Source organism: Glycine soja, chromosome 12, assembly GCF_004193775.1.
Source record: "Glycine soja cultivar W05 chromosome 12, ASM419377v2, whole genome shotgun sequence".
Lineage (NCBI taxonomy): Eukaryota > Viridiplantae > Streptophyta > Magnoliopsida > Fabales > Fabaceae > Glycine > Glycine soja.
This window is the reverse complement of record NC_041013.1, coordinates 2,856,247-2,872,034: the sequence shown is the minus strand read 5'-3', so window position 1 is coordinate 2,872,034 and position 15,788 is coordinate 2,856,247. Positions and strand designations below refer to the sequence as shown.

The following is a 15,788-nucleotide window of genomic DNA, read 5'->3' as shown; positions in this document are numbered from 1 at the left end:
TAATATACCAACAAGACAAATGAGATTAAAAAAATTAAAAAAGGAAAAGAAGAAAACTGAAAATAAACTTAGCGAAGAAGTTTCTCAGAAAATCATCAATGACACTCAAAATTTGGCAAGGCTGAGTTTATGACATAGAAGTATAAAATATTTATGAAATTGCATCTAAGTTTTGTCCATTACAATAGAGAATAACACCAAAAACACCGGAAGAAGTTTTGTCCATCATAAAAACAATTAGTTGTGCATTATTAAATGTTCTTAACAGTATAAAAAACAAATAAAAGAGCCATAAAAATGTTAAAACATCTTAAAATTTATATTTTAACTAATCTAGATAATAAAAAATTACATTATCCTCTTCCACAAAAAATAAATAAATTATCCTATAATACTCTCACGTTTGGGGCAGCCCTGCTGTGTGCGCGTGTTATAAGCTAAATCCTTAGACCACTTTCATCAGGCTTTATGCAAAGTTGATAAAATAATATGTTAGGATATACAAGGGCTTAAATCCAAACTAGAGTGAAAAATATGAGACTTGTTAGTGAAGTACTTACTTGACATTATTCTAACAATAATATTCAGAGTTTTAAGGATTGATTGAGATGAAATAAAAGTTTACAATATCTAAAAAGAAAATTTTAGATTAATCAATCTTACTTTTTACTTCTTTAACTATGAAAAACATAAAAGCGAAAACAAAAGAAAACAGTAGTTGCAATAAAAAACAGAAACATAAACAAAAACAGATACTTTACTAAAAAAACAATTTACATACCTTGAGTAACCTAAATCATCTCAGCCAACTATTTCTTCTATTATGGTGATGATACTCTTATGTGAGAATATGCAAACAAAATTGAAGATCAAGTAACCATCTCTTGTGTGTTAAATGAGCAAAATAGGGTTTGGTTGGACGGCTGGTTTCTACTGCAAAAAGTTGACCTGAACAAAAATTGAAAAAGAAAAAAAATGGTGGTTTAGCCAAGGGGCATATAGAGGTGATAACTTATAATAGTGAAATCAATTGTAATAGAATGGTATAATTTATATTTTGTCGTAATGTGATTCGGGTTCTCTTTGTTGTTCTAAGCACCAACATAAACAGGAAGAATAAGTATATATTAAGTGGCGGCCTGTCATGTCTTACGGTTTAAACATCAATTGGAAGCAAATTCCGTTTATAATCTCTAGAAATTTAGCACATGTAAAATAAAACAATTATTTGAAAATACTGTAAAGACAGCTCTCGCAGTGCCTCAATCAATTTATATCGCAGACGTGCATTACCATTTTTATTTGGTCGTTGTATAATACATCTATAGTAGATAATTGAGCAGTTAAACAATGCTAAAAAATGGAAACATGGTTTATACTGCAAAGCCAGTCATTATTGAAAAAGGAAGTAATCATGAATAGGACTCTTGACTACTTCTAGCTTCTACAGAAAATATATTAATTGATCAATAGGACTCTTATCTGCTGTTGAAAATTGAAAATTGACCTGAAACAAAAATTCATTATCCGCTCCTGATCCAGTGAAATCAACGAATTTGGGCAGGAGAGCAGAGCAATCCAGAAGCATCCGCCCCTACCACTGAAAGCTCACACACAGCACATAGCTGCCCCTCCTGGCTTGGCACAAAACGGGAAGTACAATAGGGGCAAGAGATATCCTTCTGTCCACGATAAATGGGCACATAGGTTGCTCCACAAATTACAAATGGGTTTCGGAAATCATAGTTCAATTGTAAGGCATCAGTCATATTCTTTTCTGCAGCTGCCAGCACTTGCCTTGCTGTCTTAGCTTGGTTTTCAACAGTAGGATTGGTCTCAAGTAGCCTCCTGGCAAAGTTAGCGGCTGTGGCAAGGTTCTTTGCCTTGTAGCAGACAGTCATGGCATTCAGCAAAGCTAGCCTCAAGTGAGGTGTTTGAAGATTGCTGTGGGTGAAATAAGCTGCAAGCTCTTGCTGGCGTGCTGGATTGTCCTTAATTTCCCTTCTTTTCAGCTCCATCTGCAGACCCAAGACATACTCTTTCACTATGATAATCAATTCTTTCAGTTCATCAACCTCTCTCCTTGACTCAACAACAATCAAAGGAATTGTATGAAGAATATTGACAAAAGTGCGAAGAGCATCAGTAAATTTCCCAGCAGTTGTTGACTTGTATCCAACTTTGAGTTTTTCATCTAATTGAGACAATCTGAAAGGAAGTGCTGGTGGGCCTCTCACATTTGGACTAGATGACTCAGTCCAACCTCTTTCAACAGCAATTGATACAACTGGAGCGGATGAAAAGGCACGCAGATAGGAATGACTGCCAGTATGTAGATCTAGAAACATAGATTTCAAGGGGGCAAAGTTCCTTATCCCGAGTTGCCTGTTCAGTAATCTCATTGCAGTATCAAAATTGCCAGCAGCTACATGATCAGCTGCAAGAGATGATCTCTGAATCCATATCTGGCCAACTGCCATCCCAGGTGCTGGGGCCACAAAAACTGAAGATCGCGAACTGACAGAAACTTTTGGCGTGTCAGCTTCAGGGGGAAGCTCTAAATCTTCCAGCTCCCATCCACCTTCTTCGTCATCATCTTCCGCCACTTCTACACCATCCAAAATTGCAGCAACATCTCCATTTTGTAACCCATCTACATCAACCATGTCAAGCTCCTCAACCCAGTCACCATCAGCAGCCTCATACTCTTCATCATCAGCATCACGATCTGTATTGTTAAAACCACCTTCAAATATTCCTCGCATGACCCTAAGAAGGGGCCAATCACCACCACACACTACAGGTGATGGTGGCATCAAGAGAGATTGTACTTTTCCCTCAGGCACAGATGGAACATTATCCCCCAGTTCAGCTGCAAGCCTTTCAGCAACATCATGCAGCCCATGGACTGAAGCAGTGATGTAAGCAAGAGGCAAATGCCCCGCATTCTCCAAGATCTTAACACGCTCTCTGATGTCACCCATATATAGCGCATTGTGAAACTGGCCCATCACATCATTCTTCACTTCGGCAATTTTCAACATTTTTGAAAGTTTCTCCACGTTACCAGTAATGAGATAAAGGAATGACAACCTCTCAAAATTTTTAGTCCTCTGGTACGCATACTCTACTATACCAGAGTTACCTTGACGAAGAGCTTCAACCCCTAATCGATACCAGTGATCTTTTTCATCGATTGCTGTTGCTGATGCAACTGCAATTTGAATGTTGCCACTCTCCAAAGCCAAATTGAATCGGATTCTCTCATCTTTCACAAAATGGAGCGCAACTTCAGGAAACCCTTTCTGTTGTAGATAAGCAATCATAGCCTGCCCACAAAGCTGCGAATTCTTTATCATGTTCATTACATGATCATATTTTTTCTTCAACAAGGAAAGCTTAAAGATATATTCTGTTGCATCAACAGTTATAGCTTTGTTTTTCCCATCCCGACCCAAGCAGAAGATGGTGTTTCCAACAACCTTTGTAATATAAATTGGGACATCCAATGTTTTAATTATCCCACTATCTCCATTGGGGAGGCAATATTTTATATGATTTAATGTTGTGTAAATAAAAATGCCATTGTCATCCCAGGCTCCACTTTTTACTCGGATAGTCTCGTGGAGTGTGCATTGGTGCACAAGCTTCTTGCTAGCAATGACAATCGCATGTTTACTGAGCAGAGCAACACTTTCCATGTCATTAGACCATACTACATACTTTATAAAAGGGGTCTGAAGATCACCGAGAACAATCCTCTGCTGTAGATCAAATATAAAAACCCTATCCTCTGACCTGCATAGCAAGTTGCCTGTTCCAGCATAGAATATAGCATCTGCAGAAATAGGGAGGGCACTCTTTTTGACAAGCTCATTCTTCAGATTTTTTACACAGACTTGGTTGTTGCCTTTGTCAAGCACAGCAAACCTATTCCGAGCCACAAAGACTGCAGATCCTCCAAGACCTTTCTTTGGATCTTGTGTATCACCCCTACCAAAACTGTCCTTTGTGCCATCTTTGGATATGCAATACAACTCATAAGATCCTCCATCCACGTCTGAACAGAGTAGAATTGCATTTTCAGTAGGGCTATAGGAAAGAGACTTTGGACTTTGATTCAGACATGAAGAACCAGGTCGTCGAATTGTAAGTACTTGTGTCTCTCTCTGAGTTGAAAATTCATAGAAACGCAAGAATCGGTCTTTTGTGTAGAATAAAGAATCGCCACTAACTGCAAAAGCAGGCCTTTCTCTCTCCAGCTTAAAGACTATCATGCCACTGTCATGACCAGCTGCCAACAAATTCATTTCAGGATGTGTAGATAGAATCCAAAACCGATCATGCTCTCTGCGGAAAGTTTGAATTCCAGTCCGCTTTGTGGCATCCCATACTCGGATACTTTTATCCTCAGAATTTGACACAATGATGTCCTGTTTGGCATGGAACATAACACATGAAACATTATTCATGTGTCCTCTCAGAGTATCCACTTCCCATGCCTTGGTGTCTGAAAACGGGAAAATATATTAGGGACTTTGAGAAGGTCACCAAAAATACTAAACTTTATTTGGTTTACTAAATACTAAAAAGTTAATGCATGCAAAAAGTGTCTTGTATGAAAGGTTTTGCTACCAACAATACATGTAAGCTCCTCCAAACACTGTTTTGTTAATATTTGTAATTGTAGTAATCAGAACAGCATCAATATGAAAGGGCGTTTAGCTTTAGAAAATGAAATGGAAGGCTGTGGATATTCCCTGGTAGTTATTATACAGGAAAAAATATAAAGTAATTATCTAGGTTTCAAATTTACCATTCATCCTCCAAAGTTTCACTTGTCGGTCATCAGCTCCTGAGACAATCAAAGGCAGTGTAGGATGAAAAGCAGCCCAGTTGACACCCCGGTCATGACCTTCCAATACATACTTAACAACTGCATCAACACCTCCAAAAAGATCTGTGTTCATCTGACTCAATCGTAGGACGTCATCTGCAGGAGGCCCGGCCTTCCTTTTGAGAGAACCAATATCCCAAACACGAACAGTTTGATCCAGGGAGGCTGACACAACAATATCCTCTTTTGGATGGAATGAAGCACACATAACATAATGATTATGCCCAGTTAAAACAGATATACAGGTACGTGACTGCCAGTTCCAAATGCGAATGGTCTGATCATCACTGGCACTCACAATCCACGGGTTCTCATGATGAAATTGCACAGTACGGATATAATCAAGGTGTCCTAGAAGAGTGAACAAACACCTATGCATCTTATAGTTCCAAACCTTAATCTTGTAATCATCCCCTGTCCCAAGAAACAAAATATAGTCAAAAGCTGTAAATTGTATAAAGCAAAACCCTCCCCTTTCACATGATGTACATAGCACATCAAAATCTTCTCCACCCCAAGTGACAAATGAAACACTTAGAAAATCAAAACCATTAGAACAAGATTCCATGCAGCACTGCTTTGTCTAAAAAATCAGATTTATATTAGTTACTAATTTCCAGATCCAGAGCATTTCAACTACACCAAACAAATCTTTTTGCCTTTTCAAATAAATCTTGAAAACATAAATACAAATCCCCTATTCTTACTGCTCATGGTCTAATCTTCTTTCATCAACCTGGGACAAGCAAAGAACCAAGGTGAAGAGATAAGCAGAAGATATAAAAGAAGCATTAAATATTTATATTAATGCAGTGAATTACTCTCCAGAAGGCCTTCCAAAAGAAAAATTACTCTCCAGAAGGACATCCAAATATGAGGCATCATACACATAATTCTAGTTTCATTCGTTCAGCATGGCAGATCTAGACAGAGAAACGCTTCTTACAAACACAAATCTACACAAACCAGATTCTAGTGGAGTTCAGATGTGTCCAACGCGACTCACATTTTTGCCACGAATGCAGATTTAGAACATAAATAAGTTCCCTCATTCAGATACACGCAGACCAACAACAATAAAGAATACACAAGTAAAAGATCAGAGTATAAGCAGTGCATGTAGAATTGGAGTATAAGAAGTGTATGTAGAATTGCAAATAAGGTACCTCCAGAGACAAAGAGGGGCTGAGAATTGTGGAAATGGACACCTCTGACAGGACCATCATGCTCATCGAATCTGTCAATGAGAGTCCCCATTCGGTAATCCCATAGTTGGATCACGCCACTGTGAAGACTCGCGAGGATCCAGGGTCTCTTGCTGTGGAAACTGAGTCCCTTCACTCTATTACTTTTGGTCTCGAACTTGGTCAGCATCTTCCCTCAATCGCAAACACTGTCTCTCTCTGCAGGATCCAATCAAGAATTAACACAACGGAACCTCGGAGACTAATTCTCGGTATATGAAAGAATTAAGAACTAATCTCATTGTAACGGATCATTTTGAATGGAATGCGGAATTGAAAAGTAGAGAGAATTTACCTCAGATCTGATTACAATAATGAAATCGAGTTCACCGATAAAAGTGTATGTATGGAGAGAAGAAGAGAGAAGGAGAATATTCACTTCTCTTTTCAGATGAGATCTGGCTATGGTTATGTTAATTTACCAACGAGACAGATCGGAATGAAATTTCTATAAGTAGTGTGGCTTTCACTGATGACAAGTTTGGTAATACTTCCTACACTATTTCATCACAACAAAAAAATAAGTTTTAAAACAGTTGTTATGTTAACATTTTTAATGTAATACTTTTTCTGTTCTTTTTTATAAATATATATATATATATATATATATATATTAAGAAACTTAGTTCACTTCTATTAAATTGTATTTTTCTCAATTAAAAAATAATCATTTTTCTTAAATTATTTTTTATGAAAACTTATATTAGGAACAAATCTTTCTATTAAATAAATATTATTTTAAATATAATATCTATAAATATAACAAAAATAATTAAGTTTTGTTTATATTTGAAAAAAATGATTTTTTTATAAAAAAATACTATATTAATATTAGTTACTTTTTTTCACTTATATATCTTATAATATTAATAATAAAGTAACAAAATTTATAAATAAATTAATATTATGAATGTTAATTTTGTAAAATTATGAGAGTCTTTCATATTTTTATTTATTTGTCAAAAAAAATTGTCAATAAATATGATAAATATTATGAGATGAAAGGAGTAATTATTAATCCTAGAAAATTAATAGTTTTTTTAATATATAAACTAATTCAAGTACAGGCGTATTTATCAAATTTTTTTCAGTTATGACAAATTACCAATAGTAAAAAGAGGTCAATAATTATTTTTTTTATAACCGAATTAAATAGTCACTTAAAATATAAATTTATTTATCAGCATTAATGACATGTTAAATAAATTTTGACTGAGTTTTCAATTCTTGGTCTATTATTGGGACTGAGCTTTTCAGCTTAAATCTCAAGAAGTCAGGTGGTACAAAGATACAAGGTATTTAAGCTGATCATTTTGAATGGAATGCGGAATTGGAAGGTAGATAGAATTTACGTCAGATCTGATCAAATCTAAATACTTCCACCCGCACTGTACATGTATTACTAAAAGACTACATGTTAAATTGCAAGGGAGAGATTGAGTTGAATTTTTGCATCACATAAAACTATAATAAAATCTATATGGTGGGCAAAAGCCACGTTCATCATAGTAAAGTAGTGACCATTGTCATCACATCACTAATAAATCATACTGGTAAATTTTACAAAAATAAATCATTTCATAAAATACCTTGAACCAAAAAGTGTTTGATCCTTCGTTAATGAAAATAGACCAAGTTGAAAACCCAATAGGAAGATGTGACAGGGAGAGGCCTTGCTAACTAAAAGCTAAAATTGTTTATAACGGTCATCATAAACAAAGGAACAGAGGAAGATAAAGGACGACCAATAATGAAGAAGTAATAGGCGCGAAAGGATTGGAAACCAAAGTGAGAAAACCAGTGCCAGTATGAGAGAACCAAAATTTGGATGCATGGATAATTTTAATTAGCGACTGAACCTTCTATTTTCATCTAAGAGATATTATTTAATCTCTCACCTCTTATAATAAAACATTTCTCTCATATCCCCTATATATATATAATTCAAGTACAGGCATATTTATCAAAAAAATTTCAGTTATGACAAATTAAAAATAGTAAAAAGATGTCAATAATTATTTTTTTATAACCGAATTAAATAGTCACTTAAAATATAAATTTATTTATCAGCATTAATGACGTGTTTAATTAATTTTTGACTGAGTTTTCAATTCTTGGTCTATTATTGGGACTGGGCAGCAACAAGTAATTGCTTTTCAGCTTAAATTTAAAGAAGTCTGGTGGTAGAAACAATAAAAGTGTATATATCATGGAATCATACCAAACAGCCGGGAAAAAAACCCATAAGGAGGGGTGATTAGAAGTCACCGGCAAAATTCTTATGCAATGCACCATATTTTGATATTTAAGTAAAACTTATAAATAAATAAAAAATAGACTATACAATGAAATGATACTATGAAATAATTTTACATCTAAATACACATGATCATGTTAATAAATTTGTTCGTTTTTTTAATAATTATCTTAAAAGTTTTATTAATAAAAATTTCTAATTATTTCACAGTAAAAAAGATTTTACATTGACATTATATCATTAAAAAAAAGTAAAAATAAGCTTTTGCTAATTAGTCTTTTTTTCTTTATATATGCATATATAACTTAGGGATTTATATTTGTATTAAAAAAAATATAAGATAATAACAAGCACCCGTATAATTTTTTTGGTGGAAGAGAGGGGTTGGTGCCCCGGATAGAAAACTAGATTAAAATCCACGAGGCAAACAAACAGAGGGCACCTGAATAGATGCAAAAGAAGGAAGAACATATATAAAAAAACAAAACAACCAGACAAAGCAAGGTCATGCTTGGCAAAAACATCAGCCACTTGCTATAATCATGTCTCCAAGAATGGATATGGTGAGAAACAGCCAGGTTATGAATTCTCTCAACCAACAGGCATACTCGTGTGGGACGGTGACAAGCACTCATATATTACAATTTGTTATCTCACAATGGACATTTATATATGTTGGCACTCAGAAAAAATCATTACCTAACAAGAAATCAGCTAAATTGAACGAATGAAAAAATAAGTACAATCCCTCATTGAGTCCATAGAAGTATAAATAAGGGATTGTACTTATTTTTTTAAAACACAACAATTCAATTAAGCAAACATCAGCTTTTACATTTATCTTTATTGTTTTCCTTTATTAAGAAACCCACAACTGAAAAGCAGAAACCCTCTTCAAGTGTCGATTGTATAGTTCTTTGGGAATCATTGTGACCGTTCAACTGTTTTTTTCATGCGATAACCATATGAAAGAAAAATCAAGCAACAAACTTACCGGTGGGCATCACACTTATCCAATTTTAGTCTCTTAGACTTTAATTGTATCAATTGGATCATTTATTCAAGGTATCACAAATATATAATTTTAGTCCCTCAAATATCAATTTTCTTAATTAGATTCTCTATATACGACAATTGTGTAATTTTAATTTTAGAAAAATATTATTTTCAATCTCATAATTTTAAAATTTAAAAGATTAAAATCATACCATTGTAATGTTTGAGGAACTTAATTGACATAATTGAGATTTAGTGACTAAAATTACATATTTGTAATGCCTAAAGATACAATTGCTATGATTACGTCATGAAAAACTAAAATTACATAATTACAATACTTGATTTAACAAAAATCAATTAAATGATCTATTAGTTGTGAAGGGACATATGTCTATAGATAATTTTCTTTGCAAAGTGAAAGATATATAATTTTGTACAAGATTTTTTAAAATCAAAACGTTTGTCATTCGTTTGTTCTATTTTTGTTTTTTTTTCCTTTGTAAAAAGAAAAAAAGAAGAAGCAAATCAGACCATCCACTACAACTCGACAACTAATCTGATTGATAATTTACAATTTCAGAAATTACTTTGTCATATTATTAATTACAAAAACTAATTGGACAAAGTATTATAATCTCAGATTAAATTGGAAATTCACTCCACTTCAATGAAAATTCCTTTTTTAAGAAAACTATGATGCTATACACAAATTAATTATAATACTAACTGTTAGATTATTTGTGATAGGATATTAATTTTAAACGGTGCTAAAGATTGAACAGCCTTTAAGCCTTATATATAAGCTACAATCATTTGCCGTTAGATCATGCACGTGAATCCGATCTGAATCCTTTGTAATTCTTTCAAAAAGAAAATTGAGCGTGCTGAAAATTCTTCAGATATACTTTTCATCAATATTTTGTAATATTTTTCCATGTTTCAAATTTCACGCTGTACAATTCAATCGAAACCATTAACTTTTTATTATACGTGCATGTCCATATGCCAATATATATATATATATATATATATATATATATATATATATATATATAAGTGCCTAAGATTAAGGAAATAAAAAAATATAATTAAAAAGAAAGCATTTACAAAATTGAAACCAGAAAATGATTAATTCTATTTTTTAAAAATAAATAAAAAAATATTTAATAAAATGTATTAATTTTGCTAGATTCGAATATTACAATAAATATACATGTTTTCTTTCAATTTTTTGCTTCAGGAGATATTACTTAACCTGTTGCGTAAAGCTATTCTGAAGGCCAATCTTCCGATCCGTGTGAGTATTGCTACCTGCTTGAAGATATGATCATCTATATTTCTCGAGCTCACTGTATTAGCTTGATCTGCTCAACAAATAATAAACCCCTTCCAGCCTCATGCAGAACATTGTTTTGGCTCATGACATTCCAATTGCCAAGCCATTTTCAGGTTCGAAGAAAATGCTATTGTGGTCTCCCCTGGAGCACTTGAACAATCTCCTCTGCTCTTGTTTCAATGCCTTTCAGGTATTCTGTCAGAATCCGCTGTTGGTAAGAACCTCCCTCCTTTGTTTTTTAGCAGAATGCAGAAAGGAGAAAGAGCATGGACAGATCAAAGAAACAACATCAGTTAAGTAGAAGACAAAAAAGGAATAATAAGTAGACGTATAAAAACATGGCTTTGTCTCACAGTTCTAATCAAAACACGTTCAATTCGTTTCTTCAAGACAGCAAAGAGATCCTCTGCTGAAATATCCCCAGCACCAATCGTCAATCCATTGATCAAAATATGGCTCCATTCTTGTTCAGGAGCTGCAAGGGATAAAAAATGATTGATCATTGAAGCAAGCTATGTACCAGTAGTTGGAGATAAAAGATGGCACACAATTAAACTAGATTAGATAAACAGAAATAAAGATAAGCCGACAACCTGTAATATTATAAATTTAAGTTTCACCAATTTGGCTTGCCAAAATCCCTTTCATATAAACTATTCTCCAATGACTCTTGATCAGACTCAGAAGTCCTATTGGTTTTAAGATGAGATTATTGTTCATCTAATCAGAAATTGTATAACTATGACTTAACACTTTTTCATTTTATTTCACACAGATTCAACCTGTTTTACTATCAAACCAAGTGAAATGAGCAATCCATAAAAAAAAAATTTCTAGAAAAATGAAATCTCGCCTGTGCACTCTCCACAAGCACCAAAGATACATTAAAAAGAGGATGAAAAAAAAACAAGAGAAGATAAACCCAAACTTGAAAATTAAGAAGCAGTTCTTTCTCAAAAACCAGGCACATAATTCTGATATTAATTTACAATTGAATGTTTTTCTACTACATAAAAGATTAAGATAATTAGGACACCTTGGATTATGGTTTCAAGGAGTTGCTCATCCTTCAAAACTTCCTTCCCTGCAAGAACACAACAACCTTCCGAATTAAACATAAAAGTTCAATATTTGTGCCAATCCACAAGGATATGTTGACAGGCAAGAATACAATGATAAGATGAAAAGATGTCTATGACTTTATTTTCTACACGCCACTAGTGGAAATTGATATTTTACATAAGCAACTTTGTTGTGATTTTATATAAAATATATTCTGAAACTAAAAATTAAATTGAATTGCAATGCAAAGCTATTTATTTTAGATAACAGAAAATTGATTTGTTGATGAAAAAATCATGATGGTGAGACTTTCCAACTCCAGAGTATCAAATAGCAGTTTACCTTTCATGGCATAACTACGTTTTGAGAGAACTTTGGAAGCATAAAGCTGCAACACCTTTTGCAGCATAGCCTCAAGCCCCGGTTTATCACCATCTTCCCTTGCCTGCTCATTATAGGCAAGATACTGTTGAATCTTAACCAAGTAATGTTATGTGTAATATAATTGCAATGGAAAAGGGAAAAAAAGTGTCATATATAAAATGCACGTCGATCAAACATAGCAGTTCTATGCAAATATCTCAAAAGATACCCTACTAGAACAAGCAAGCTAATTAGAAATCTGAGCCATACCCTGAAAGTGAACACATACAAAACAGAAATTGTTGTCAAATATAATAAGTATTTGAATGTCCAAAATTAGTAAGCCTTAAAAATTATCCAAATTGTTGATACCTAGCACTCTTAGTATCTTTTATTTTCTATTTTTGAGGGTCACTTGATATGTTTTTGATATATAAATAATTACGGCAACTCAGCAAGTTTTAAGGATAGTATACATAGTGGGCATTGGGCAACGTTTCTGTTACTAGAGTATAAGTGTCTACTGAGTACTGACATTGGAAAATTATTGTAAGTTAAATAAAAAGCAGTAAAAGCAAACAACAGACTTACTTGTCGTAGCTGTGCATTAACTTCAGCAAGGAACCCTTCATCTAGCTGTCCTTCTTGCTCCCTTTGACTTATTTCCTAATGATTGGGAGTTAAAAATTTACATAGATAGAAGACTTGCTAAAAATATTTATGAATAACCAAAACAATCCACTAGCAAATAGAATAGCTTACCAAAATGAGAGCTCTTCATTTAAAAGAGAAGAAAGACCAAAACAATAACAAATATCCACGATTCTGCAGACACTTGTTTACTTTTGACTTCACAAATGACTATATGGTGCTTATCTCAGTCAAGCTTGCATTACAAAGCAGTAGAAGAATACATAGGCTATTATTTACACATCACCTTGTTTATTATTGTCATTAATCATTTGGTCTCTCAAGTCTAATCTAATTCATTTTACACAAAACTTGAAGGTGAATAAATCAAGATGCAATGCATATATCAAACGTTGAGTTTTAGCACGAGAGTAGTCAGTCAGAAATCCTTGCAATAACTGAAAAAAAAATAGTATGCAAATTAAGCTTAATGTTAACAAACGACACAAATAGTGTATTGTGTGCCTACTTTACTATGTATGGAAGTGAAGGGGAACATAGTCCAGTCTTGCTAAAATCAATGAGAAACAGAACTCACCTTTTTCATCAATGTTAGTGCCTGACGATCTCTGGGAGGCCATGGAATCTCTCCTTCATCATCAATCACAGGTTTTAGTACTCCCTTCAGGACATCTGTGGAAGACTCTATCTTTTCCTGCAAAGCAAGCACATAATAACAAAATTATTCTCAAAAGAAGCTAGAGAGATGATATCTAACAACTTTCTAAAAATGTTCAATGAAGAGAAAGGGGTACTTTAGTCTTATGCACCACGCAATCCACCACAGTCATGACAGTCGCAGCCAATTCTTCATAATCTTTCTGCATATCAACAACAAATAAAAGTAATTAGTGAAATGAAAGAACTATACAAAGACTGACCACAGAAATATTTAGAGACATTTAGAAGTATACTTTATCATCCTCAGACTTGCAAGTATCAGTTCTAGCTGCAAGTCGTACCCAAAAGCTTGGATTGAAAGCAAGGATGTTTTCAACAACAAGTTTCTGAATCTGTTCACAAAAGGAAAACAACATCGATGCCATTAAAAAACGTTATCTGAAACCAATCAATCAATACATAAAACGCGAGTTCAAATCACATCTATATGAGCTACATCTGCTATAAAATGTGGTTAAAAACTTAAGATGAGTCTTACTTCTCGAGGATTAGCTTCTCTGAGCATATCTATGAGCCTATCAATTTCAACAGTCTTCTTAAAAGCTTCCTCAGCTTCTTGATTGGCTGCACATATGAAAGTTGTCCTGTTTTTTAGATCCAAACACGCCATTTCACTATTCCGACTTTTAATACCATAATCAAACATTAGAATGCAACACTAGAATTGGAAATAATTAAATAAATAAACCTTCACATCACATGATACAATAGTTAATTGAACAATAATCACTAATTAGTGACATTGAGCACGAATTGTCAGTTGGTTACTTATACCTCCTCTTCCTGCAACTCAAATTCAAAGGAAATGAAGTGAGCTTCAAACTAAACCTATGCTTGCGAAGCTTCCAATCTTGCAGTAGCGCACCCTAGAGATAACACGATTAACCAGTGAGTCACAGTGGTTAAACTATAAACAGTATAATTTAAATATATAACAGAAGAATGGAAAAAACGAAAAAGTACATGTGGATTAGGAAAAGGATAATATAAAGAAGCAGAAACGGAGACACAGAATGCGTTGATTCTCATTCTCAGAACGATAGGTAGTTACTTCAATGGCGGGAGAGAGAGAGAGAGAGAGAGAGAAAACCTCTTTAGTGACTCTTCAAGTTTTACGCATCCAAATACCAACCATATACTTCACTACCTGTCCAAAATTTTCTTTTTAATATTGTGTTGTCCATACAAAAATTATTTGTGGGCCCAAAAAAGTGCTTTGATGGTCCGAAAGAACGGGCCGAGAGAAGTTTGCTTTGGGGAGCCCAACTCAGTTGGTTTGACATAGGCCCAAACTAATAATTAACACTGGTGGCCCGTCACTTTCATGAATCATATTTGTAGCCAGCCTTGGTAATCAATAGTTGCACACTCAAAATATACAAAATCAAGACCAAAAATAGTTAATTAACACTGGTAATTAATTATTTGTGTTTTTTTTTCAACCCTATATTTATTCTACAGTTAGAAATGAAAGACAAGTTTTTTTTCCTTCCAAACATATGTATTTTACAACTAGAGATGGGAAAGACAAGTTGACCCTGAACAAATGAGTACATTTAGAGTCAATACTATAAAGTGAAAAGAAATAAAATAAAAGGGAATTGAGATAAAAGTATAATATAAAAATATGAGTTTCATCTTATTTTATTGTTCATTTTCCTTTTTCTTCGCTCTCTTTCAACCCAAACGACTGAACCCTTAGTAGCACAACTAGCAAGACTAAGCAAATGTTTACAGGTTACTTTTTTTATTTCCTGTTTTTAATTTTAATTTATAAAATTGTCATCTTATTTTTAATGTATATTTTGTTTTTAAAGATTTGTATGGAAAACAATCAAGATAAGAGAGAAACTGAAAATAGGATGATAGTTTCATATATATGTAGGATGAGTGAGAAGAACACATTTTTTTAACAAGTTCTTTTTAATACATTACTCAGTTAAAATTTATCAAAAATAACAACATACATTACGAGTGTTCATTAAATAATAAGTAATAGGACTTACGCAATTTTGTGTCTTCTAACATATTGTAGGCCTAATCTGGTATATTGTACTAGGTTAAATTAGTCTAATTTATTTTGGTATAAATTTATATAAACTTTTCAAGAAAATAAAATTACCGTACTGGATTAGATAAACTCGGTTCTTTTTAAGGATACATTCTGTGGATCAAGGGCGGATACAGGATAGGAGTGTATTAAAGGGGTGGGTGAATTTTTTTACAAAAATTATTTAAATATTTAATTTCTAATGATAA

At 33.4% G+C, this 15,788-nt stretch overlaps 2 protein-coding genes across 4 annotated transcripts; both read right to left on the bottom strand.

Moving 5' to 3' along the window:
• Window positions 1–208: 208 nt before the first annotated feature.
• Window positions 209–6,606, bottom strand: LOC114377900 (coatomer subunit alpha-2). 3 transcript variants are annotated; one of them, XR_003659232.1, is made up of 6 exons: window positions 6,437–6,606; window positions 6,064–6,300; window positions 4,817–5,311; window positions 1,508–4,510; window positions 782–948; window positions 209–464 (listed from the first exon to the last, which is right to left on the bottom strand). XR_003659232.1 is itself a non-coding variant. In XM_028336371.1 (5 exons), the coding sequence occupies exons 2-4, from the start codon at window positions 6,269–6,271 to the stop codon at window positions 1,548–1,550; spliced, it is 3,666 nt and encodes a 1,221-aa protein (XP_028192172.1). In that variant the 5' UTR covers window positions 6,272–6,300; window positions 6,437–6,606; the 3' UTR covers window positions 740–948; window positions 1,508–1,547. The 3 variants fall into 3 exon arrangements, 2 of the variants coding, with proteins under 2 accessions (XP_028192172.1, XP_028192173.1); XM_028336371.1 differs by lacking the exon at window positions 209–464 and having other exon boundaries at window positions 740–948; XM_028336372.1 differs by lacking the exons at window positions 209–464; window positions 782–948 and having other exon boundaries at window positions 1,259–4,510; window positions 6,064–6,298.
• A 3,906-nt stretch (window positions 6,607–10,512) lies between these two features.
• On the bottom strand, window positions 10,513–14,640 carry LOC114378536. The gene is made up of 11 exons (XM_028337153.1): window positions 14,493–14,640; window positions 14,304–14,395; window positions 14,008–14,113; window positions 13,763–13,861; window positions 13,604–13,669; window positions 13,387–13,503; window positions 12,750–12,824; window positions 12,138–12,240; window positions 11,770–11,817; window positions 11,087–11,208; window positions 10,513–10,962 (listed from the first exon to the last, which is right to left on the bottom strand). The coding sequence occupies exons 1-11, from the start codon at window positions 14,556–14,558 to the stop codon at window positions 10,861–10,863; spliced, it is 996 nt and encodes a 331-aa protein (XP_028192954.1). The 5' UTR covers window positions 14,559–14,640; the 3' UTR covers window positions 10,513–10,860.
• Between the last annotated feature and the right edge of the window lie 1,148 nt (window positions 14,641–15,788).